The following is a 26,295-nucleotide window of genomic DNA, read 5'->3' on the forward strand; positions in this document are numbered from 1 at the left end:
TCCAAGCTTCAAATAACTCTCATAAAACTAAACAAAATTATTGTATTCATGATCAGATTATCCTTAGAATATGTGATGATGATCTGGAGATTCCCAGTAACTAGACTATTTTTCATTGTGTAGGGTTTTTTTGGAACAACAGTTATTTTTAGTTGTCTGCAGGATTTTGTATGGATGACAATGATTATTTATTCCGGATTAGAGATTGTAATATTATCAGCAGTCTGCAGAAAAGGGATGCATAATGGCTTGCAATTTAGCCAAAACCAATAGACACATCAAACCAAATGAGATCTGTAATTCGAGATTTTGGGTTGTGCCACAAGTAGAATTGACACCACCATTCACCAACTGTCATCACTTCCGGACCCAATGACCCTCTTCCCGATCACTCTCTTTCCTCACTTTCCTGAGGGCAGCAACGATGGAAGCAGTGGACCAATCTTCAGTCATGCTCCAACAGCTCGATCAATATGAGGTCCAAACCCTGATATCATGGCTGCCTCAGGCTCCTGTGTTCAGGCATGAGGTTGGTCCTAATCCCAACCTTGGGCATGCTTGAATGCCTGAGCCTATGATTTTTAAAAATTCATTGATTGGATGTGGGCGTCACTGGCTAGGCCAGCATTTATTGCCCATCTCTAATCGCCCTTGAGAAGGTGGCGGTGAGCTGTGTTCTTGAGCCGCTGCGGTCCATCTGGTGTAGGGAAATCCACAGTGCTGTTAGGGAGGGTGTTCCAGGACTTTGACCAAGCAACAGTGAAGGAACGGCGATGCATTTCCAAGTCAGAAGCTGCCGGAGCTAGGGCAGGAGGAACGTGAGCACAGAAAGTTTTGCATGCACGCGGATGCGTGGAGTGAAAGCTCCCTGAGGCACAGAGCTGCCTCAGAGCTGAAGATTTTTAAAATAAAAAATAAAGAATTTAAAAATGTTAAAAACATGTACCCTCATGTGACTCTGTCAATGAGCAGGGACATGTTAGAAATTAGTTTGAAAAATGTTAATTATTAAAAAAAATCGCAGATTGAAAACTCATCTTGCCCGTGGATGAGGTTTCGCAAAAAATCTAAAGGCCGCCTGGCGGATTCACAACGAAAAAATTGTAATGACTTTAATAGCCTTAATAGACCACTTAACTGCTGACTCCCACGCACACCCACCCACCGAAATATTGGTCGAGTGCACGATGACGTCAGGACCCTTGCCCGTCATTTTACGCTCGTTCGGGTTGGACTCGCGCCTGCCTGATGAGCAAAGTATTCTGCCTATGTGTCTGCTCCCCATGTCCTTCTGGATGGTAGTGGTGGTGGGTTTGGAAGGTGCTGCCTGAGTTGAGTTATAGAAATTGTGTCTTCTATATTTGTCACTTTCCTGTTAGAGCATATTATGTAATTTGAACGACCTATTATTTTCACTTCCAGAAAATTATTTGCTACGGTCTTGTATTAGCACAGTTTATTTGCACATATCTTTAGAAAATAGCTGCTTTTATGTCCATACATGTGTGACTACTTCCCAGTAAACTCATATCATATCATTGCATTCTTCTTCAGGTCACAAAACCTTTTTTGGACTTCTGACTAGAAGCTCCAAGCACCTCTGATAAAAATTTGCTCTGTCAGCGACATAATGCCACATTGACACTTTCTTTTCAGGTTTAGGAATTTTTTTCCTAACAAAAGAAATGCCTGCGATGCTCAATCACAGAGCTTGCGAGCACTTGGAGGGACTTGTCATTACAATAGGATTTTCTCACTTGACATTCAGCCACTTTCAACAAAAAAATTGCTCCTTTCACAGCTGGATTCATGAGCTTTTTGATATTTGCATTGGTTATGTGACTCATTAGATGCTTGAAAAGCATTAAACGATCATTATTGTAACTGTGTCATGATCGGGTGCTAATGTTTAATTGGCGCTAATGAAGCTGCATTCACAGAAATTGCACTTTTCAAAACTGAGATTTCATTAGCAGTTTAGTAACTCAAAACATAGAAAATAGAAAATTTGTGGCACAGAGGGAGGCTGTTCTGCCCATTGTGGCTGTGCCAGCCAAAAAGAACTATTAAACTTAATCCCACTTTGCAGTTTATGGTCATAGCCTTGTTGGTAACAGCACTTCAAGCGCATGTTAATTTTTTTTAATGCAATGAGATGTTGAATTTAGGCAGTTCTTGTTAAATGGAATAGTGAGCTTCAGAGTCCAGAAAGGTAAAGGGTCAAAATTGCCACTAAGTCACTTGTCAGTGCAAACATAATCAAGTCCAAATTATTAAACTCTGTATAAATGCAAATTCTTCCTGTCTTCCTTTATTTCTCAAAATGACTACAAAAGACTGCAAGGACGATTGCAGAGATTACCTTAATCCCTTAATTATGATTTAGCTGGAAATTAATCTGTTGTGAAATAGTTTGTATCATGTAAACTGTATCAAGGTGAAATAAAACAGCTGATAACTTGTCATGGGATTACATTAATGTTTTCTAAGAGACAAGTATGATTTTCAAATTACGATAAACTTTGTGTTATCTGGCACTTTACCAACCAGAATTCTTTACTAACCAGCATTTTTGATGTTCCTGTGATATGAATTGTCACTTTACCAACTGCAAGCAATTAGGAAGTTATCCAGAACCCCCACTTGAATACTGCATTATTTAATACTTTAATTTATGTTTTAATGTACTGCTGAAAATTAGAAGTAAAACAAACACTGTTCTTTGCTTCCTGAGTACTTGTGTATTAGTTCATGCTACAAGTATTAAATTGTATTCCATTGGTAAATGAAACTCTCCGTTAACCAGCATTTTTGATTAACCGGCACCGACCATCCCCCCGTGTGCTGGAAAATAAAGATTTTACTGCAGTTCTGCCTTAGAAATTGATTTTCAAAGTCTTGCTGGTTATCAAGTTATATATAGCTTAATGAAAAATGTTCACTTTCCTGCTGTGTGGAAAAAAAGCAGTGAATGTTAATGAATATTTTGGATTGCCTTCCAGGATTTGAAGACCGTGCTTTCCTTCAACCAGTACCCAGGGGAGTTCCTGCACCCTGTGGTTTATGCATGCACTGCAGTCCTTTTGCTGTGCCTCTTTGCATCCATTATCACCTACATTGTGCATCACAGGTAGGAACTGCAAAAGCACTTCATTATTGATTTGTTCCACTATAAGTCATGTTCAAAATATAAAAGGTTTTTTTTTAAAGATTGTATTTTGGATTAATTTTGTGCCATTCAAGATGAAAGAAAAATGAACTATACAAATTATTAGTGAAAAAAATGAGGCAAACATTGGGAAGAATATAAGGATGTAACAGAACTCAGAAACACATTAAATCAATGGTCCGAGGAGCAAAGCAAAAGCTGGAAATCAGCATAGGTGCAGATGCATAGAAAACAAAACAGTAAGAATTTCTTTCGTTATTAAGATGGCAGTCAAAAAATAAACGAGAACCCTGAAAGGTACTAATGGAGCCAAACCTGAAGATGACCATAAATTTATTAATCCCGTGAATAATATCCACCTCCAAGTATTTACTATGGAAGACACAAATAATATGCCCTCTATTATCAATGAAATAAAAAAAAATAATCATATTAATGGACTTGACTCCTGACATATTCAGTCACTGCAGAGCAACAATCAAAAATAGAATGCTTCACTATTTGGCCAACAGGTAGAATATAAGTTAGCTGAACAATGATCCAGTCAAACCATACCTTGAGTATCACTGTGTTCAGTGCTGTTCACTAAGATATATTGGGAGCGAGTTTCCCTACATACCTTGGGCGTTAAAAGGCCTTTGAGGTGACCAAGATGGGGTCTTTTGAATTCAACATGAAAGCAAAATTCTGTGGATGCTGGAAATCTGAAATAAAAACAAAAAAATTCTGGAAAACCTCAGAAGGTCAGGCAGCATTTGTGGAGAGAAACAGAGTTAAAATGTTTCAGGTCGAGTGACGGTTCTGTTGAAAGGTCACTCAACCTGAAATGTTAACTCTGTTTTTCTCCACAGACACTGCTTGTCCTGCTGAGATTTTCCAGCATTTTAAAAAAAAATTTACTTTGAATTTCAACACAAGTTTAGCCCAGGTTTAGAGCAAGATTCCATCTTGACAGATGACCATAAGACCATAAAACATAGGAGCAGAAATTAGGCCATTTGGCCCATCGAGTCTGCTCCGCCATTCAATCATGGCTGATAAGTTTCTCAACCCCATTCTCCTGCCTTCTCCCCGTAACCTTTGATCCCCTTACCAATCAAGAACCTATCTATCTCGGTCTTAAATACACTCAATGACCTGGCCTCCAGAGCCTTCTGTGGCAATGAATTCCATAGATTCACCATTCTCTGGCTAAAGGAGTTTCTCCTCATCTCTGTTCTAAAAGGTCTTCCCTTTACTCTGAGGCTGTGCCCTCGGGTCCTAGGCTCTTCTACTAATGGAAACATCTTCCCCACGTCCATTCTATCCAGGCCTTTCAGTATTCTATGAGTCAAATTGCATGCCAGGAATAACTGCCTGGAGAATTGTTCAGGTTCTGACTGGCAATTAAATTTCCTGCTAGCATCATTAAAAAGGCTGCACAGCATTTTGACAGCTAGTGCTTCGGTTAATGACCTCTCCAAAGCAATGACCAAAGACGGGAATAAACGATTTTTTAATGAGGATTTCTCAAGCTACTTAAAGTCTCAACTTTCACTTTTCACTTGGTGCTGGAGATTAACTGACCAGATTTCATTTTAAGAGGTCTTTGATACACAATGACAGAATTTTTGGGACACTTTGTCAAAACATCATCAATACTCAAATGAACATTTATTCTGGAAATTCTTTGAGGACTTCACCTGAAGAGAGTGAGTGTTGTGCTGCTGTACTATATTCACCCTTTATAGGAGTTGCTGATGAAAAGGGAGTGCTTGGTCATGGGAATCTAGCTAGGGGTCCCCTTTACTCTGGAAGGGGGAATTAGTCCAGGCCCCATCCCCAAATCGCCAAGGGGAAAATCCTGGCCTATGTACCTTGGCATTTACCCTTAGTGGCTATCCTTTAAGTGCTATTGTCAACTCTGGTGCTTCTACAAAGTGTAGGTCAAGTGGCAGCAGCAGGTGAGGTGGATGGCTGCTGAGTATCTGAAGAGAACAATCCCCCTGGGATGCCCGCAAGAGGCTCTGGGCCACAGCAGCACTGCCTCAAACTGTACCATTAATCACAGAAATAAGTGTAGTCTATAGGCCATCTAATAGAAGAGAGGTAGAGCAAGAAATATGCAAACATAGAGTCATAGAGGTCTACAGCACAGAAAAAGGCCCTTCGGCCCATCAAGTCTGCGCCAGTCAAACAAGTACCTAACTATTCTAATTTCATTTTCCAGCACTAGACCTATAGCCTTGTATGCCATGGCATCACAAGTGCACATCCACAATACTTATTAAATGTTATGAGAGTTTCTGCCTCTACTACCCTTTCGGGCAGTGAGTTCCAGATTCCTACCACCCTCTGGATGAAAAAATTCTTCCTCACGTCCCCTCTAAACCTCCCCCCCCACCCCACCCCCCATACCTTAAATATGTGCCCCCTGGTTATTGATCCCTCCACCAAGGGGAAATGTTCCTTCCTGTCTACCCTATCTAAGCACCTCATAATTTTATACACCTCAATTCATGTCCCCCCTCAATCTCCTCTGTTCCAGGGAAAATAACCCCAATCTATCCAATCTTTCCTCATAATTAAAACTCCCCAGCCCAGGCAACATCCTGGGAAATCTCCTCTGCACTCTCTCTAGTGCAATCATATCCTCCCGATAATACGGATTCCAGAACTGCACTCAATACAGTAGCTGTGACCTAACCAGCATTTTATACAGTTCCAGCATAACCTCCCTGCCCTTATATTCTATGCCTTGGCTAATAAAGGCAAGTATCCCATATGCTTTATTAATCGCCTTATCTACCTGTCCCGCTACCTTAAGGTGGACATGCACACCCTCTGCTCCTCGGTACTTCTTACGGTCCTACCATTCATCATGTATCATGCCTTGTTTGTCCTGCCCAAGCGCATCACTTCACACTTATCCAGATTAAATTCCATTTGTCACTGATCAGCCCATCTGACCAACCCATCTATATCCTCCTGTAATCTAAGGCTATCCTCCTCACTATTTACCACCCCACCAACTTTCATGTCATTCGCGAACTTACTGATCAACCCTCCTACATTCAAATCTAAATCGTTTATATACCACAAACAGCAAGGGAACCAACACCGATCCCTGTGGAACCGCACTGGACACAGGCACCCAGTCACAAAAACACCCCTCGACCATCACCCTCTGCTTCCTGCCGTTCAGCCAATTCTGGATCCAATTGGCCAAATTGCCTTGGATCCCATAGGCTCTTACCTTTGTTATCAATTTCCCATGCAGGACCTTATCAAAAGCCTTGCTGAAGTCCAAGTGGATTATGTCAAATGCATTGCCCTCATCTACACACCTGGTCACCTCTGCGAAAAATTTAATCAAATTGGTCAGACATGGCCTCCCTTGACAAACCATGCTGACTGTCCTTGATTAATCCCTGCCTCTCCAAGTGTAGATTAATTCTGTCCCTCAGAATTGCTTCCAACAGTTTCCCCACCACTGAGGTTAGACTGACTGGCCTGTAGTTCCCTAGTTTATCCTTTCCTCCCTTCTTGAACAACGGTACCACATTAGATGTTCTCCAGTCCTCTGGCACCTCTCCTGTGGCCAGAGAGGTATTGAAAATTATTGCCAGCACCCCTGCCATCTCCTCTCTTGCCTCACTCAATAGCCTGGGATACATTTCATCTGGGCCTGGAGGTTTATCTATTTTTAAGCCTGCCAAAACACTTAGAACCTCCTCCCTTTCTATGCTAATAACAAATAAAGGATTTGGGTAAAAAACAAACAATAACAATCATCGGGACTTTCAACAACCCAATTATTAACTGGACTGCGCAATTAATTAAAGGGGATAAGGTATGGAGCTCCTATAATGTGTACAGGATTCCTTTCTATCCCAAATGTAAAAAGCCTCAAAGAGGGAAGATTCGTAACTGGATCTAGTAAGGAGAATGAACTAATGCTGATAAGAGAAGTAAAAGTAGGGGAACATCTTGGCAACAGTGACCATAATGTAATATTAAACTTTAAGATAATAATAGAGAAGGGCGTCAAGAATGGCTAAAACCAGATTGCAGAAAGGCTGATTTTGAAGGACTAAGAATAGAACTTGGGAAAATAAAAGGGCAACAATATTGAGAAAAACAATGGGAAACATTTAAAACAGTATTCAACCAAGTGCAGAAAAAATATATTCCACTAAAAGGAAACAACACATTAAACAAGAGAATATCTAACCATCTCTCCCTGACATTCATTGCCATTGCCCAATCCCCAACTGTCAATATCCTGTGGGCTACCATTGACCAGAAACTGAACTGGATCAACCTTATAAATACTGTGGCTACAAAAGTAGGCCAGAGGCTAGGGATTTTGCAGCGAGTAACTCACCTTCTGACTGCTGAGAGCCCATCAGCCATCAAGTCAGGAATGTAATGGAATACTCTCCACTTGCCTGGATAAGTGCACCTCCAATAACACTTAAGAAGCTCAACACCATCCATGGCAATACAGCTGGCTTGATTGCCACTTCCTCCATCACCAATGCCCAGTGGCAGCAGTGTGTACCATCTACAATGTACATTGCAGCATTTCACCAAGGATCTTCAAAAGCACCATCCAAACCCACAACCTCTATCATCTAGAAGGACAAGGGCAGCAGACACATGGGAACACCACCACCTGCAAGCTCCCCTCCAATCTACTCGCCATCCTGACTTGGAAATATATCACCATTCCTTCACTGTCGCTGGGTCAAAATCCTGGAACTCCCTCCCTAAAAGCACTGTGGTAGTACCTACACCACATGGACTACAGAGGTTCAAGAAGGCAGCTCACCACCACCTTCTCAAGGGCAATTAGGGATGGGCAATAAATGCTGGCCTAGCCAGCGACGCCCACATGCTGTGAAAGAATAATAACAACACTGGTGGGACTTGATGGATGAATAAAGACATAAGAGAACAATTGAGAGTTACACAGAGTTGAATACATGGAGTACATTGATAGCAAAGGAGTGCATAGTAAAACAGAATACGAAGAGAATAGGAGAGAAGTCAAAAAACAATTAGGAAGGCAAAGAGAAACTATGAAATTAAATTATCAAAGAACATAAAACAAAGTAGCAAACTAGTTTACAGGCATACCAATAAAACGAGAAAGACTTGGGTGGGATTAGAACCATTAAGGGATAGACAGGATAATAACAGCTAATAATGGATAGATGGCAGAAATATTCGATCATGACTCTTTTTTGGTAATTAAGAAGAAGCAGGTAATGACGACATTGAATGATGAGATGAGCAATGAGATAAGTGCATTTAAAATAAGAAATGGGGATACATTGCATCAACTAGTCAAACTCAGAGGATAAGGTCCCTGGTCTGGATGGATTGCATCATCGCATTTTAAAAGAATCTAGGGAAGGGATGGAAATGGCATTACAACACACATTTTATAATTCATTAGGAAAAGGTTTATTAGTAGAGAACTGGTGGATGGCTCACATAGTTCCTATAATTAATAAGGGGAACAGAATATGCCCAGGGAATTATACACCAGTCAGCTGAGCATCAATAGTAGGAAAAACAATGGAATCCCTACTAAAGGAAAGAATAGAAGAACATCTAGTAAAATAAGTATATTAATGAATAGTCAGTATGGATTTCAAAAGGGTAAATCTTGCTTGATCTATCTTATTGAATTTTTTTGAGGAGATACCAGAGACAGTAGACAATAGTAACGCAGTAGATGCAATTTATCTGGGTTTTCAAAAAGCCTTCGATAAGGTGCCTCAGAATAGACTAATGCATAAGTTCAGAGAATGTGCAGTCATGGGGAAAGTGGCAAAATGGATTGCTAGCTGGCTTCAAGACAGAAAGCAAATAATGGGAGTAAAGGGTTGTTATTTACAGTGGTAGAATGTGGGAAGTGGTGTTCCACAAACATCAGGCAGGGACCACTACTGTTCACAATTAATGTTAACAATTTGGACTTTGGAATCAAATATAATTTCTAAATTTGCAAATGACCAAATCAGTGATGGGGACGGGGGAGGTGGGGCACTGGAACAGTCAATACTGAGGAGGACTGCAACAAATTACAGGAGGGTATTAAACTTGTAGAATTGGTAAATAATTGGCGAATGACGTTCAATACAGATAATAATGAGGGAGTACATTTTTGTAGTAACATTAGGGAGGTCACATCACTTGGAAGGTATGAGTCGTGGTGGAGTTGAGGAACAAAGGGATCTCGGAGCACAAATACATCAATGACTAAAAGTAGTGCCAGAGGTTAGCAAGGCCATAAAAAAAGCCAAGCACTGGGATTTATTTTTAGAGGGACAGAACTCAAAAGTAGAGAAGTTGTGCCAATTGCATATCGAATCTTGGTTAGCCCACATTTAGAGTACAGTGTGCAGCTCTTGTCACCATATTATAAAAAGGATACTGAGACACCAAAGAAGGTGCAGAGAAGATTTACAAGGATGATATCAGAAATGCGTGGGTATACTTATCAGGAAAGGATTGAAAGGCTGGGTCCCTTTTGTCCTGAAAAAAGAAGGCTGAGGAGTGATGTAACAGATAGAGGTTTTGATAGAGTGGATTGAGAGATTGTTTCCACTTGTGGGGAAGAGGATAATGAGAGGTCATCAATATAAGATGATCACCAAGAAATCCAACAGGGAATTCAGAAGAAACTTTTTGACCTAAAGAGTGGTGAGAATGTGGAAGTCGCCACCACAGGCTGAAGCAAAGAGATGCATTAACAAGGAAATTAGACAAGCATTTGAGGAAGCAGGGAATAGAGGGTTACAATGGTAGATTTAAACGAGTAAAGATGGGAGGAGGCTTGTGTGGAGCATAAACTCCTGCATGGACTAGTTGGGTCAAATGGCCTGTTTCTGTGCTGTATGTCCTTATGTAATCACCTCAGCATGAGCTGGAGCCGTCTGGGCCACCTGCTGACAGGCAACTATGAGGACAATGGTGGAGTGTTGAAGGAGGCAGCAGCAATGCTGGCATCCAGAGAGAGGCCAGTAGGTTCCTGCTTCATAATTTCCATACCACTACTTCATGGCCTCCGTTCAGCCAGCCCAATGATCTACTGGAGAACAGATGTCTGGTCATTGGAGTTGCCCTGCACACCCTTTTTAACCAAAGTGCCCAGTCCTACCATGGAAACTATTAGAATTTCCATTTCAGCACTTTGTCATTCCATGCAAGCTGTTTGGCATTCCATGGAAGTTTCAATGATGACTGTGTGACCTCAGCTATTGCATGATGCCAAGCTCCACGGGTTTCTGGCTGGAATTGGCCATCCTCTCCACACTGGGTTTCAAGTTCTGCGTCAAACTGGAGGCATACTCCTTCATCTCCCTAGCTATGACCCATAAACCTTCAGGCTGGCCAAGGCATTTCGTTTGTCAGACCCATCAGCCTTCAACTGAAGTTTGGCCCTGTGAGCTCTTGGGACTTCACTAACATCAGAACTAGGATGAAACTTTTGGTCCCAGGGAGATAGATCTGTTGTGTCCTTTTCACAAGGTATGGCTGCTGTCCACTGCTGGCAAGTATGTCCTAACGTGAGGATTGGTGTTCCGTTCTAGCCTCTAAAGTTATGTGTTGTACTGGTATCTGAGCTGGTGCATGTGACTGGCAGCGATTGATGCAGTACCATCCGACTCACTCTGTTCCTCCTCCTTCTCTGGGGAGTGAGATGGCTCTTCCTCCGCCTCCAGTTCCTCCACAGAGTAGAGTGGATCTAGCTGCCGGGAGCCTACAATGATCAAGTGTGGTCACTATAGGAGTGTGTGTATGATGAGATGATGTGGAGCTTGTGAATGAGGATAGTTTTAGATATTAAGGAAGCTGGAGTGGCTACATAGCTCTCAGCAATCTGCCTCTTGCTCTGCCTTTGACCATGTCATTTGCCAATTACCTCGTGATCACGACCAGCACCGTCGTCTTATGAGGAGTTCTTTCATACAGTCATGCTTCCCCTTCCCCAGTCAGTTCCTGTTGGCACCTGTTATGTACTATCTTGTTTTGGAAGAAAAAGAGTGTATTTGCAGATGTGTTTTTATGTATGAGTCTTCACATGGTTGAAGAGCTATGAGATTTGTCTGAGGTGTGAGTAAACGTGTAAAGGATGCAATAGTGTGGGGTTTGTGAATCATTAAATTGTGGATGGAGCATGTTGCAGTTGTGATGCTGATGATGGTGCAGTTATTGAGCAGTGTGTTTGAGTTGGGATCTTACATTAACCACTTGAGTTAAGTCATTAAATTTCTTGCAGCACTGAAACTGTGTCCTAGGGTTAGGGCTCCTGGAGGCTACCTCCTCAGCAATTTCCTGCCATATTAATTGCATTATCTGCCTCTGGGGTACAGGACTAACCTCTTCCAGCAGGACCTCCAGTGCTGCGTTTCTGAATTTGTGAGCCCTCTCCTTCAGTTCCTGAGTCATCCTGAAATGTTCCATTCTGTGTTCACAAGCACATTTCATACCTTCAGTGGAAGTTGGTACGTGGAGCCTATAGATATTACTCAATGAAAATTTCCCCCAGTCAGCACTTGAGTGCTAAATGTGTAAGTGTTTATTTTAATACCCTCAGATACAGTTAAGTCATGGTAATCATCAATTGGTCCCAAAATTGTCGACTAGATCCAAGAGCTTAACTGGTGTGTCTCATGAGCACAGCATGCTTGTTTTCAACTATTCACCAAAGTAGTCCCCACTGGATATACTCAGGTCCTTAAAGTCAGAAAAACTTTATTTATTTATTCGTTTATGGGATGTGGGCTTCGCTGGCTGGGCCAGCATTTATTGCCCATCCCGAATTGCTCTTGAGAAGGTGGTGGTGAAGCTGCCTTCTTGAACCGCTGCAGTCCATGTGGTGTAGGTACACCCACAGTGCTGTTAGAAAGGGAGTTCCAACTTTTTTGACCCAGCGACAGTGAAGGAACGACAATATATTTCCAAGTCAGGATGGTGAGTGGCTTGGAGGGGTGCTTGCAGGTAGTGGTGCTCCCACGTGTCTGCTGCCTTTGGCCTTCTAGGTGTTAGAGGTCACAGGTTTGGAAGGTACTGTTGAAGGAGCCTTGGTGAGTTGCTGTAGTGCATCTTGTAGATGGTACGCACTGCTCCTACTGTGTGTGTCGGTAGTGGACGGAGTGAATGTTGAAGGTGGTGGATGGGGTGCCAATCAAATGGGCTGCTTTGTCCTGGATGGTATCAAGCTTCATGAGTTATTTTGGAGCTGCACTCATCCAGGCAAGTGGGAAGTATTCTATAATACTCCTGACTTGTGCCTTGTAGATGGTGGACGGGCTTTGGGGAGTCAGGAGGTGATTTACTCACTGCAGAATTCCCAGCCTCTGACCTGCTCTTGTAGCTACAGTATTTATATGACTAGTTCAGTTCAGCTACTGGTCAATGGTAACCCCCAAGATGTTGATACTGGGGGATTCAGTGCTGGTTAATGCCATTGAATGTCAAAGGGAGATAATTAGATCTCCCTTGTTGCAGATGGTCATTGCCTGCCACTTGTGTGTCACAAATGTTACTTGGCACTTATCAGCTCAACCCTGAATGTTATCCAGGTCTTGCTCATTTGTACACTGACTGTTTCAGTATCTGAGGAGTCACAAATGGTGCTGAACATTGTGCGTTCATCAGCGAACATCCCCACTTCTGTCCTTATAGTGGAAGGAAGGTCTTTGATGAAGCAGCAGAAGATGGTTGGGCCTAGGACACTACCCTGAAGCGATATCCCAGGATTGACCTCTAATGACCACAACCATCTTCCTTGTTTTGGCAGCAGAGAGTTTCCCCCAGCTTCCCACTGACTCCAGTTTTGCTAGGGTTCCTTGATGCCACACGGTCAAATGCTGCCTTGATGTCAAGGGCATTCACTCTCACCTCATCTTACCTCGGGAGTTCAGCTCTTTTGTCCATGTTTGGATGAAGCTTGTATTGAGGCTGAGTCGCCCTGGCGAAACCCAAACGGAACGTCGGTGGGCAAGTTATTGCTAAGTTAGTGCTGTTTGATAGCACTGTCGACAGCCCTTTCCATCATGAAATGAAAGAAAAACTGGATAAGCCTTTTCTTGAAAATAGGTGAGTAAGAGGGTCATCATTAAGGTATATTAAGATGCAACACCATAAATTGAGAGTGAATTATGAGTTCTCTTCTGGTTAGAAGAGCTGATTTTCTCTTTTCCAAAACCTGATTTTATTTCCTCAGTTGAAATGGCTGTGCAGGTGGTTGGCACTATTGCATCATGATGTCATGTTGTACATTCACAGATACTTAAGAGCAAATATAAACATTTATTTTTCCATAAACCCTAGCATGAGACATCCAATTCTTTAAAGATTTAAAAGAAAAATTAAACTTCCATTTTTCTCTCTCTCACAAAATCCTCGTGAATGCCCTCACTCTACTCTGCTCTTTGTAAACACTATGGGCAGGATTTTCCAGTCCCGCCTGGCGCTGGGGTCATCTGGCCCCCACCGAAAGTCAATGGGCTTTTCACTGGGCCAGCAAATCTCCCCTGATGGGACCCGTCACAACGGGGCCAGAAAATCCTAGCCTATTATTCTACAGTTGAGAGTACGATGTGGCCTGAGATCTGCAGGTTACTCATGAAACTCCTACCTCCAGGGATTTCATTTGGGCAGCTCCAATCCAATGGCCTCCGACTCTGCTCACTTGCAAACTTTACCCTCACAGCACAACAGAAGCCACTGCAATGCCCGAGCTGGTGCATGAATGTAGAGTCAGAGAATCTTCCTAGTTCCGTAGGGTTGGGCTTGAAGGCAGAACTGGGAGAAATTTCACAGAAGTTGGCGTGGGATCAGTGGACTGACATCTCTGGGCCCAGCAGCAGCAGGTAGCCAATCAGCATAGTTAACTGCCCGTTTGTGGGCTGATTGCATACGGCGTCAGGACATCAGCCCTCTGAGGGCTAACCCTGGTACATGCTTGGTGGCAGTTTGCCAGCTGCAGGGCTAGCGGACCCTGCGAGGCCTGCTGCATTCAACCGTCTCAGCCTGAGTTATGGCCATCAATGGGCCACAGTTGTGGAACCACAGCCATCCTGAGGAAGGGTTCCCCCTCCACTGGGGCGACCTCATGGCTGTGTGTCTTGTTAAAAGGAATACAAGCCTCTTCAGTGAGTGCCTCAAGATGGAGGCACCCTTACACTCCTCCTCCAACAGTGGCAGCACTCGTCTCTGGCGATTGGGCTGCCATCCTTCCTAGGCTGCAGGCCCCCTGACTGAGCCCGGAGGTGACCTCTTAATTGGCCACCACCAGAAGATCTTCCGGGTGAGCACAACAAGAGTGCGGGGTCAGATTCAGAAATGATCTCGACCCTTGACTACTCCTTAAGATGGTGCATGATGTAGAAAAGTTACACAAAAGAAAGAAAACATTTGCATAGTGCCCTCCCTTGAACTCAGACCATCCCAAAGTGCTCTCCAGCCCATGTAGTACTTTTATAGCACATTCACTCTTGTAATTTAGGAAATGTGAAAGATAATTTGCACTCAGCAAGGTCCCAAATCCGGAAGATCCCTTAAAATGTCACAAGTAAAATAAACACCACAAGTTCAAACAAATTTAGGAACTGTTAAAGAAGCAGAGGGCCTTTAACTCAATCAGGATCCACTTGCCTACACAGAGTTAAAAATCGGGCATGTAATGAAAGCAGCTGGATCAACCCTGCTGCATCTATTTTGTCTCTCCAAGCCAGCCTCCTTACAGCTGTTTTAAGGAGCAGCATTGTTGTGACTTTCCACAAAGTTTACATTATGATTAATTCTGCATGTTGACCCATTAGCCACTGTTCAGTTGCTTGAACTGGTTTCATGCTTGGGATGCAAAGATGAAGGAAAAGATAATCTACTCTGCCACCTAATCCTTGCAGTACAAAAACAGAATTACCTGGAAAAACTCAGCAGGTCTGGCAGCATCGGCGGAGAAGAAAAGAGTTGACGTTTCGAGTCCCCGTGACCCTTCAACAGAACTGATTAATCCAAGGAGAGGGGTGAAATATAAGCTGGTTTAAGGTGGGAGGTGGGGGTGGGGGGGGGGGGGTGGGTGGGGAGAGAAGTGGGGGGGGTTGGTTGTAGGGACAAGCAGGCAGTGATAGGAGCAGATAATCAAAAGATGTCACAGACAGAAGAACAAAGAGGTGTTGAAGGTGGTGATATTATCTAATTGAATGTGCTAATTAAGAATGGATGGCAGGACACACAAGGTTCAGCCCTAGTGGGGTGGGGTGGAAAGACTAGCAGGGCATAAAAGATATAGATTTAAAAATAATGGAAATAGGTGGAAAAAGAAAAACCTATATAAATTATTGGAAAAAACAAAAGGAAGGGGGAAGAAATGGAAAGGTGGTGGGGATGGAGGAGGGAGTTCAAAATCTAAAGTTGTTGAATTCAATATTCAGTCCGGAAGGCTGTAAAGTGCCTAGTCGGAAGATGAGGTGCTGTTCCTCCAGTTTGCGTTGGGCTTCACGGGAACAATGCAGCAAGCCAAGGACAGACATGTGGGCAAGAGAGCAGGGTGGAGTGTTAAAATGGCAAGCGACAGGGTGGTTTGGGTCTTTCTTGCGGACAGACCGCAGGTGGTCTGCAAAGCGATCGCCCAGTTTACGTTTGGTCTCTCCAATGTAGAGGAGACCACACTGGGAGCAACGAATGCAGTAGACTAAGTTGGGGGAAATGCAAGTGAAGTGCTGCTTCACTTGAAAGGAGTGTTTGGGCCCTTGGAGGACAAGGGAGACGCTATCATGTTTCTGGGAGGGAGGAGGAGGCTCACTTATCACCCCACTAGCCTCCGCATTCAAAGGATCATCCTCCACCATTTCCGCCAACTCCAGCATGATGCCACCACCAAACACATCTTCCCTTCACCCCGCCACCAACCCCCCTCCCCCCCCCCCCCCAATCCCCGGCGGCATTCCATAGGGATTGTTTTCTCCGGGACACCCTGATCCACTCCTCCATCACCCCCTACTCCTCAAGCCCCACCTATGGCACCTCCCTATGCCCACGCAAAAGATGCAACACCTGCCCCTTCACTTCCTCTCTCCTCACCGTCCAAGGGCCCAAACACTCCTTTCAAGTGAAGTAGCACTTCACTTGCATTTCCCCTAACTTAGTCTACTGCATTCGTTGCTCCCAATGTGGTCTCCTCTACATTGGAGAGACCCAACGTAAACTGGGCGACCGCTTTGCAGAACACGTGCAGTCTGTCCGCAAGAAAGACCCAAACCTCCCTGTCGCTTGCCATTTTAACACTCCACCCTGCTCTCTTGCCCACATGTCTGTCCTTGGCTTGCTGCATTGTTCCAGTGAAGCCCAACGCAAACTGAAGGAACAGCACCTCATCTTCCGACTAGGCACTTTACAGCCTTCCGGACTGAATATTGAATTCAACAACTTTAGATCTTGAACTCCCTCCTCCATCCCCACCACCTTTCCATTTCTTCCCCCTTCCTTTTGTTTTTTCCAATAATTTATATAGATTTTTCTTTTCCCACCTATTTCTATTATTTTTAAATCTATATCTTTTATGCCCTGCTAGTCTTTCCACCCCACCCCCACTAGAGCTGTACCGTGAGTGTCCTGCCATCCATTCTTAATTAGCACATTCAATTAGATAATATCACCACCTTCAACACCTCTGTGTTCTTCTGTCTGTGACATCTTTTGATTATCCGCTCCTATCACTGCTTGCTTGTCCCTAGAACCACACAGCAACCCCACTTCTCTTCCCCCCCCTGACTTCCCCCAACCTTAAACCAGTTTATATTTCACCCCTCTCCTTGGATTCACTCAGTTCTGTTGAAGGGTCACGAGGACTCGAAACGTCAACTCTTTTCTTCTCCGCCAATGCTGCCAGACCTGCTGAGTTTTTCCAGGTAATTCTGTTTTTGTTTTGGATTTCCAGCATCTGCAGTTTTTTGTCTTTATCTCTTTTGTTTTTAATCCTTGCAGTATGCTGATATTTAGGTCGTAATAAAATCTACCTTATATGTGGAACAGTCCTACAACTGGAACACTTTCAAATTCTTCTTCCAAACTTTAAATACAGCTCTGGTGCCAGATTGGGGGATTGCAAATGTTACAGCCCCTTTCAAAGAAGGGTAGAAGGATAAACCTGGCAAAAACAAGTCAAGCTGCTTAACATTAGCATTTAGGGAGCTTTTTGAAACAACAGTCATGGAGATGATTCAATAGTAACCTTCAGGGAATTGGATAAATACTTAGAGAAAAATTTGCAGAGATATGGGGAAGAACCGGGAAGTTAAACTTAGTGAATTGCTGTCAAAGCAGCCAGTATAAAATTGATGGATCGAATGGACCCCTTTCTGTGCTGTACTGGTCTCTGATTCTGTAAACATACACTGCTTTAAATCTGTCACATACAGCCATTTCATTTTCATTCAATTTGTGGTCTGGAATGGGAGTTCTAAAGAGATATTTTCATTTGTACAAATATCAAAAGAGAATGGAAGGAAACTTTATAACATTACTATAGGTGGCTTAGTTAAATAATTACACTAGTTCCCCAAGTAAATGGTGAAATAAGTAGTATTCCAAGACCAGCTGATGTGCATTGAATATTAAACTTAATAATTAGTTGTAGCTTGTTCACATTGGAAGCCAGTTGCCTTTGAAGGAACATGATAGACAGTTCTTTCATATCAAGCAGTACATTTAACGATTCTCCATGCTTCAAATAACCCTCATAAAACCAAACACATTATTTTACTCATAATAGATTTGCCCACAGTATATGTAATGATGAGCTGGAGATTATCAGTAACTCGACAATGTATTCATTGCGTATTATTTTATTGCTGCATCTTTGGAACAACAGTCATTTTTAATTATATGCAGCTTTCTTTGTATGGTGTTTGGATGACAATGAACTGACCATTTGTTCCTCATTAGACACAGTAATATTATCTGGGAATCTAGCAGTAACACATCTGTCATATTGCTCTCTTATTTATGGACAGACAAGGATAAATAAAGCTGCGTCACAAATGTTTTATTTTGACAGCACCATCCGAATTAGCAGGAAAGGCTGGCACATGCTGCTGAACTTCTGTTTCCATACTGCCCTCACTTGCGCAGTATTTGCTGGAGGTATCAATCGCACAAAATACCCAATCATCTGTCAAGCTGTGAGTATTGCACTTTATTGGGGAGTCTGCTTGGGGAGTCACTAAATTGGAGATCAAGTGGTGGAATCTGCCAATGTGACTGGCTACTGTACATTCAAAACCTCATTTGAAAACTAAGTTTGCGATTGTAGGCAAGCTAGGTTCTACTTCACTGTTCCACATTCCTCCTTTTAATAAAATGTTTCACTATACATTGTACCCAGACCAGAATTATGGGGTTGTTGACCTTACTTTTAAACCTAATGCCATTTTATTGTGTGTTTTTTTTGTTGCTTGCATGATCTTTCACTGTCATGTAACTGCAAAGAGTTTGTGCAAGATTGTGCAGTGGTGTTGTAATGAATAATTAATGAATATGTGGGCATTTCCTGTTCAGAGTTTACGCAATAAAATAAATGGTCATTTGTAAAACTTTTTATACAGAAGTGACACAATTCTTTAAGGATTAAAATGAATTAGAGTAAACTAGAGTAGAGGTCAAGCAATAGTATAATTGTATCTCATTTTAGTTCTAAATTAACACAGTACAATGATTCCATTTAATTAAAATGGGCATTTCCCTGCATTATCCAAAGGCTTTATTGATAACTACAAAAAGTAAGTTGGCAGCAATTTGCATATTTAATCATCAAATAGACACAAATCCCCACTACAGCTGAATTGACCTGATAAGGACAAGCAGAGCTACATCCAAATAGATCTTCCAGGGAATGCGAATTAGAACCTGAAGGATTCAAACCTGCAGTTTAATGAAGTCAAAGGTGGGCCGGATGGATTTGGGATAAAATCAGGGGCAGAGGTGTGTGGAGGGGTCTGTTCCAGTTTTAAGAATGGAGCTCCTTCTAGAGAATGGAGAATACCTGTCATCTGTTGCCAACTCCGCTATGGTTATACATAAAACTGGATCGATCCCAGCCTTCTTTATGTGCTTTTATATATCCCAAAAGAAATTTCCACAACAATTGATCTCAAACCAGAAGTGGTTTAGTCCATTTGGTTTGTATGTAGGTTTGGTTCATTTTCAGGACTCATTCTTCAAACCAGTTTTTCAAATACCATTTAATAATATTTTTCCCCATACAGCAAGCTGAAATGATTTTTACTAACCAATGCCTTGTTGAATTCTAATATATTAAGGAAGCCATTATTACAATACTCATATAAAGCTTTGCTTGTAATATTTATTATGAATTTACATGTCTTTTATATAGAAGCTTTCAATTATATGTGAGAGTTCTTCACACACTTGATTGCTATTAAGCCCATGATATATTGTGGTCATTATACTTTCATTAAAATGTCATTTTTTTAAAGGTCATTTTGCATTTTTTCACACATTTATCATAAATATATGATTTGGCTTAACTGCGTATACTAATAACAACTGCCTTGCTAAAAATCCTATATCTCCCTCTGCTTCACTCCTGTGAGACTGAATCTGTTTTGCAAAAGTACACAATGATAATTGATTTGAATAATCAAGCAAAGTGTTCCCTCAAGACCATTATTGCAAAAGATGTACCATATCTGTTAAGTCAATGATTGGCACACATGGAACTTGATTAAAATCAAATATTATGCCCAGATGGCACTAGCCCAGCAGTTCTAAAAGTTTTAGCCCCACTGATATTAAAATTGTTTTTTGCCAAAAAACCATTTGAGCAGGATAAACAATATTTAAAATATAGATTATTAAAAGAGGATCACAGTGCTGCAGTAAATTAGAACATTGCTTTTTCACCTCTGGAACCTGATTTCAAATATAAATCAAACTGAGATGAAAGTTTCCTTTTTATGGCAACTATTAAGAACTCTACATGAAATTAGTTTGGCCAGTTTCAACCCAATTCTTAGATGTACAAAGATGTGGCACAAAATTATTCATAATTTAGTAGTACATTGACTCAAGATCGCTATGGTGGTTGGTATGGGAAGTGGGAAAAGTAACAGGTGCAATATTTCTATTGTTTTAAGGTTCAATTAAAGCACACTGTTCATAGGATTACTATGCAAGAGGATGGCCATTCAGTCCATCTTAGTTCATCCATTCAGAAAAATTAAGGTTACTTCCACTTTTAACATTCAATTATTTCTTAGCAGATTTTGTACTGCCTCACCTTTGCCTGGTACTCTATTCTTTGTTTTGATCACTGTGTGAAGAAGAATTTCCTGTCACATCCTGAATTACCCTTGCTAGCTTTAATTTGTGTCCCTTATGCTATCCCAGCGATTTATCTATTTTGTTCCCATAACTGCCTTATGTATCTCTATAATACCACCCCTCAAAAAATCTGGGATGAAGTCTCTCCTGTCTTTAGTAATAACTCAGCTCCTTCATGGCTCTTCTCTGCACTAGCTCCAGCACTTAAACATCATCCTTGTGTATGTAGAACTATAACTGAACACAGTTCTCAGTTACAGGCAGACAGAGCAGTTTGATCACAATTGCCTCTGACATATGCTCCACTGTTTTAGTCATACATTCTACTGGTTTTGTTCATTGCTGCAATGGTTCAATATGTTGAGCAACAAATCTACTTATACTCCGTGTCTTTCAGTTTCTTCCTTGGCTATTTCAACAAGCTTATGGAGTACATTTACAGGGAGCAGCAAAGTAATTTTCACTCTACATGCATGCATGGCCCATAAGTGCCTAATACTGACACGTGTGCGGGTGGAAGGGGGTCACCTCCAAGATGCCATCCATATTCATGCAGTGTTGCGGCAGAGAATGAGAGTAAATTCAGGCAGTAAGTTCTACTGGCACTTTATAACACTAACCTGAGATTTCAATTCCCCTGCCCTGCTGGAAATGCTACTGGTCATTCCTTCCCCATCATTGCAGGCCGCAATGCCAGAGGTCCTGGAAGCTTTCCCTCCTTTCTGCCCTTCTTACTGCCACTTGCTGGGACCATCTTTGAGAAGGTAATGGTAATACTCCTGACCGCCAGTGACTTAGCTATGTAGGAATCAGTCTCTACCATGGCATGCAATCCTGGAACTCCATTGCTCTTTGGAGCACTGCTTCCCTTTAATAAACATCCCTACCTCTTTAAGTGCTGCAGCAGTGCTCCCACTGCAGCATCTCTGGCATTTCTCTCAGGACTGATGGTGGATGGTGAGCATTCCAACAGGAGCCCAACATACTAATTCAACGGGCGGAATTTTACGCCGGAGGGATTTTACGGTCCCGCTGAAGTCGATGGACTTTTGAACGGCTCGCCACACTTAAGCCTGCGCCACAACTTGGCCGTAAAATTCCACACAATGAGTTGCACAGAATCAGAGGCAGAGGTGAACAGGCTTATATTGCCAGAACTCCACTCTAAAGAGGATAATCCTAGCATGGAAAATGGGGAAATCTTGCATTTTAGAATACTAAGATCCCACTGATTTTCGCTGAAAAAGAGACATGTCATAGCTTTTCATCTTGCACTCATCAGAACATTCGCAAGAATACCAAATGTAAAGGGGACAATAATTTATACTTCATGAGAAGAGGGTGCTGCTTGGTTGGCAAGTGGACTTTGATTGCTGAGGCGTTGCCCTGGGAAATGAACCAGAGCATGGCTGTCACCTATTTTGTTCAGTTGAAACAGGTGCTTGATAAAGTTCAGGTAAATTGATCAGATATCAATAAGAATTTCAGTGACAGCTACTGCTCATCAAAAATAAACCACTTATGTAAATGATTGAGTCTTAGAAAAACATAGTTAGGCATTGACTGGTGCAATAAATCTGCTGTAACATGAAATGGTTCCTGTTTTGCATTCAATCCTGATCACTGGGATGCTGATTAACATCCTTTGTAGTCTCACAAGAATGTGAGCAGAGCAAAAAACATAATTGTTCAGTTTCCCTTTATGCTGCAGAAGTATGGGTAATATATATTTCATATTTATCTTTGTCATGGTATTGGAGAATTTCTTTCATCAGCATTAACAATTACTCAGGTAAGTTTGCAAATCAGCTGAACATGGAGGAAGTGCAAAAAGAAATCTACTGCCGGAATTTTCCAGCCCTGTTGGCAACGGGTGTCTTGGTGGGTGGGTTGGGGGGTTACAATATAGCGAGAAGGTCAAAAATCGGTTTCACGCCTTTGTGAGACCAGTTTACGATCGCCCACTCCAGCCCTCAATGGTGGGCCGCATTCCCTACCACCACATGTCAGGAACCTAATATCAATACTTTAGCATCTCATTATAAGCCCTGCTCACCGGAATCATCACCCCACCCCCCCCCAGTGCTGGATCACCTGGGCACGTCAATCACATCAACGTGTTTCACAACTGTACGTAAGCGACGTGTACCTGGTGAGCTGCACTTTGCTCGGGACTTTGAGGTTTGTTTGCCTACCTTGCTTCAGGCAGCACTCACAGTCATCAGCGCCAGGCTTCACAGGCAGCACCACATCACGTTTAGGGGTCTTAGGAGCAGATCTCTACCTACCAGACTAGCCATAAGGCAGGCGGTGGCTTTTCAATGGCTGCATGACTAAGGCTTGCTTGGGGAAGGAGAAGAAGCGGCTCTGGCAAGGGAAGAGACTGTAAGGCAAGGGCTATACTGGGGAAGTGGGGTAACTCTGAGTGTGTATGGGGGCAAATGTTGATCTGTGTAAGTGGTCTTAAGATGGTGAGGGCTGAGGAGGCAGTCTCCAGAGGAGAAGGGGCCAGATGGAGATGTGAGGGGTGTGTGTGTGAGAGGTGAGTGGTGATGTCCCTTGAGCTGGCAGTGAGTGAGATGCCAGTGAATGTGTGATGGCCTTGTGAGTGGGTGAGATTAGAGTAATGAGGTGGTTGCCTTACCCTGGCAGCACGGATGAGGTCATTCATCTATTTTCTGCACTGGATGGCCAACCTCTTGTATGCAGCATTGGCACTGACCACCTCTGCCACCACCTCCTAAGCCTGAATGTTGAGACAGATGGGCCTCCTGTGGCCAAAGTGGAGGTAAAAGACATCGCAGCGGGCCTCCATGGCATCCAGAAGTGTACCTGGGATGTGCCACTGAATTGGGGGGCTGCACTCTTCTTGGTCTTTGGGGCCATGTCTTCACTGGAGCAGTCCTGGGCTGCAAGCATTGAGAAGTGTGGGCGCGGCTGCAGTTTAAATATGGCACCCTGTGTGAGGAAGCGGCGAGGTAATGGTGTGGTGGGCAAATCGGAGGCTGCCCGCTAGCGAGATGTTTCCTGTGGCTGTGTAATTAATGAGACGTAAATGGGACAATACGGTGCAGAAACCCACCATTGTGGCCTACGGGTAAAATCACTTTTTTCCCGCCCGTGACTGCACTTTGCGCAAATCAGGGATGATTCCACCCTATGTATTTCCCACATGGAGGCAAGTAAATAGCCACTCACTCCTGTATTTCTAATAGTTTATTACAAAGAAGAATTGACAGAATTTTGCTAAGAGCTCACTTTCTTGTCCTCCTGACAAAGGAATGTTAAGGAGAATTATATAAGCAGAAGAATAGACTGAGAAATGAGTTCTAAGACTGAATACGGTAAATACATAATAAAATTTAACCAAAGTCAAACAATGTTTTTCTCCTGTTTCCTTGTAAAAACAACAAACTGTAAATTATAATTACCTTTGTCAAAAAATGAATGGGTCTCTTGCTGAAGGAAGTGCTTAAAAAGCTTTAAAGCACCTGATCTAATTGTCTTGTATGTTTTGCCAACATAACTTAACCTTTTTGTATAGACTAGCTGTATAAATATTGTAGAAATAAATAGGTTTTCTTTCAAAAAAACATGTGAAGGGATATTTTACCTAAACCTGTAATGATTTAAGCTACCATCAAATCCAAATTGCTCTCAAATGCATATAAAATTGTAATTTTTCTTTTAATTTGGTGCTTGAGTACTTCTCTCATATTTTAATTAAACCATAATGAAGTCAGAACTCTGTTCATAAAGCATTCCATCTTTGTCTTTGACATCATCATTGTCATTCTATAATTATTGTTTGCTAATGAAAGTTAACATGTTCCTTCTGTGTGAACGTTTTATGCAGTCAAACATTCTATTTATAACAACATTTTAATGCCCTATCATTTTAATCAATTTTTATTACTTTACTTTTAGCATATTTTGATATGGTTCCATTCATAGTAACAACTATTTTAAATCAATACTGTTAAGCATGATGCTGAATCACTGTCCACCCAGCCACATATAAAATGACAATTTCCTATTTTACCATGTAATTGTTATTATAACCCTCTCTGATCCCAGCAGTGTGGATCAAAACAAGTTAAACATAGAAGTTAATACCCATAAATGGTCAAATTCAAATTCTCCAATATTTTTTATGAAGCTGTTTCAGAATAAAGTTATACAATAGCCTGTGGTGGTATCTTAGATGCTAAGGAACTAAATATAGCTTTCGGAGCCCCTGTCAGTTCCTTGTACCATGCCAGGCTCAATTCAGTTTCCATTTTCTACACCTACCAATTCCAGAGGACTAGGAAAAGCTGCTCACTGCCTGATGAATTTAACTTTTTTGCAGCAATCAAACTTTGCCAATTCTCCGGACCCAAGAATATTAAATAATTTAGGCCGAAGCTTCCCATTTTCCAAGATATAGGGGTAGAGAAGGTGGCTTGGGGAGGGGAGGCCTTGGAGTTTTTGTGCATGGGGTACATATTTTTGCGTCCCTGTGTTATCAGATTTGCCCCTTTCACTGGCTTTGACACGTATACAGTGCTCGATCTCAAAAGGTTAGCTATTATTGCATATAACTTAGTTCCATAGTTTTAGGGTAGGGGGAGGAAATGAACTCTGCAAAGCTTAAAATAAAGAAAAAGAACAGATAACATTGCTGCTATACTTCAGTAAAATATAGACTCACAGAATAATACTGTGCTGAAGGAGGCCCTTTGGCTAATCGTGCCTGTGCCAGCTCTTAGGTTGAGTTATCCAATTAATCCCATTCCCCTGGTCTTTCCTCCTAGCCCTGTAAACTTTTCCCCTTTAATATTTATCTAGATCTCTTTTAAATGTTATGATTGAAGCTACTTTCACTCGGTGAATTCCAGATCACAGCAATTCACTGTAAAAAAGAAAATCCTCATGTTCCCTCTGGTTCTTTTGTCAATCACCTTAAAACTGTGCCCTTTGGTTATAAGGAGTTTCTCCTTATTTATTCTCATGGGCAGGATTTTTCAGTCAGTATGTGGGGGGGGGGGGGACAGGCCCAACACGCCAACGTGTAAAATGTCCCGCGATATTTTCATTAGGCGGGTGCGTGCCGGAGTCAGCTGTGTGCATGCCGATATGTAAGCAGCCTATTCAGGCCATTAAGAAATTAACTGAAGTACTTGTGAACGCTGCCTGTGCAACCTTACAGATGGCGGGCAGGCAAAAAGGCCAAGCGGCCTTCATGTGTTTTTAGGAAACCTCATCCACAAGCAGGGTGAGGCTTCCTAAAACTTATTTATTAAATAAAAGTTTTTTCATAAGTCACATGAGGGGACATGTTTAAATAAATTCATAAACCTTTTACTTAATAATTTCAGAAGCTCTTTTATCTCCCTGAGGCAGCTCCATGCTCTTTCGCTACTGGTTGCATCTTATGCTGGGCGGGCCTTAATTGGCCTGCCCGCGCAAAATGGCAGCGCGGAGCCGATCATGGGCAGCAATCGGCTCCAAGGCTGCCCCCACCTGCTCCCACTGAGCCCACCCGCCAAATGAAAAATTCTGCCCCATGATGCGTATCTCTATCAAACCTTCCCTTGCCTTTCTCTCTTCGCAGGAGAGCAGCTTTCTCTAATCTTTCACATAACTTCCTACACATCTACAGAGCAGAGAAATCCACCTGTAGTTTATAGATATTATAAAAAGCAGTAGGGACAATGAGACTGAAATCAAATATGGATGAATTGAGCCTTGAAATATTGAATTATTACCTTTTTTTATTCAGCATTTATTGCCCG

General features: G+C 42.2%; 1 protein-coding gene across 1 annotated transcript in view; it reads left to right on the top strand.

Moving 5' to 3' along the window:
- The window catches only part of LOC121289836 (adhesion G protein-coupled receptor A3), a 553,143-nt gene that overhangs the window by 480,245 nt on the left and 46,603 nt on the right, over nucleotides 1-26,295 (top strand). Inside the window, exons 15-16 of the mRNA XM_041209725.1 lie at nucleotides 3,003-3,130; nucleotides 18,234-18,357. Of these exons, the coding sequence (XP_041065659.1) occupies nucleotides 3,003-3,130; nucleotides 18,234-18,357 (252 nt within the window). The remainder of the gene's footprint in view (nucleotides 1-3,002; nucleotides 3,131-18,233; nucleotides 18,358-26,295) is intronic.

This window comes from Carcharodon carcharias, chromosome 17, assembly GCF_017639515.1.
Source record: "Carcharodon carcharias isolate sCarCar2 chromosome 17, sCarCar2.pri, whole genome shotgun sequence".
Taxonomy (NCBI): domain Eukaryota; kingdom Metazoa; phylum Chordata; class Chondrichthyes; order Lamniformes; family Lamnidae; genus Carcharodon; species Carcharodon carcharias.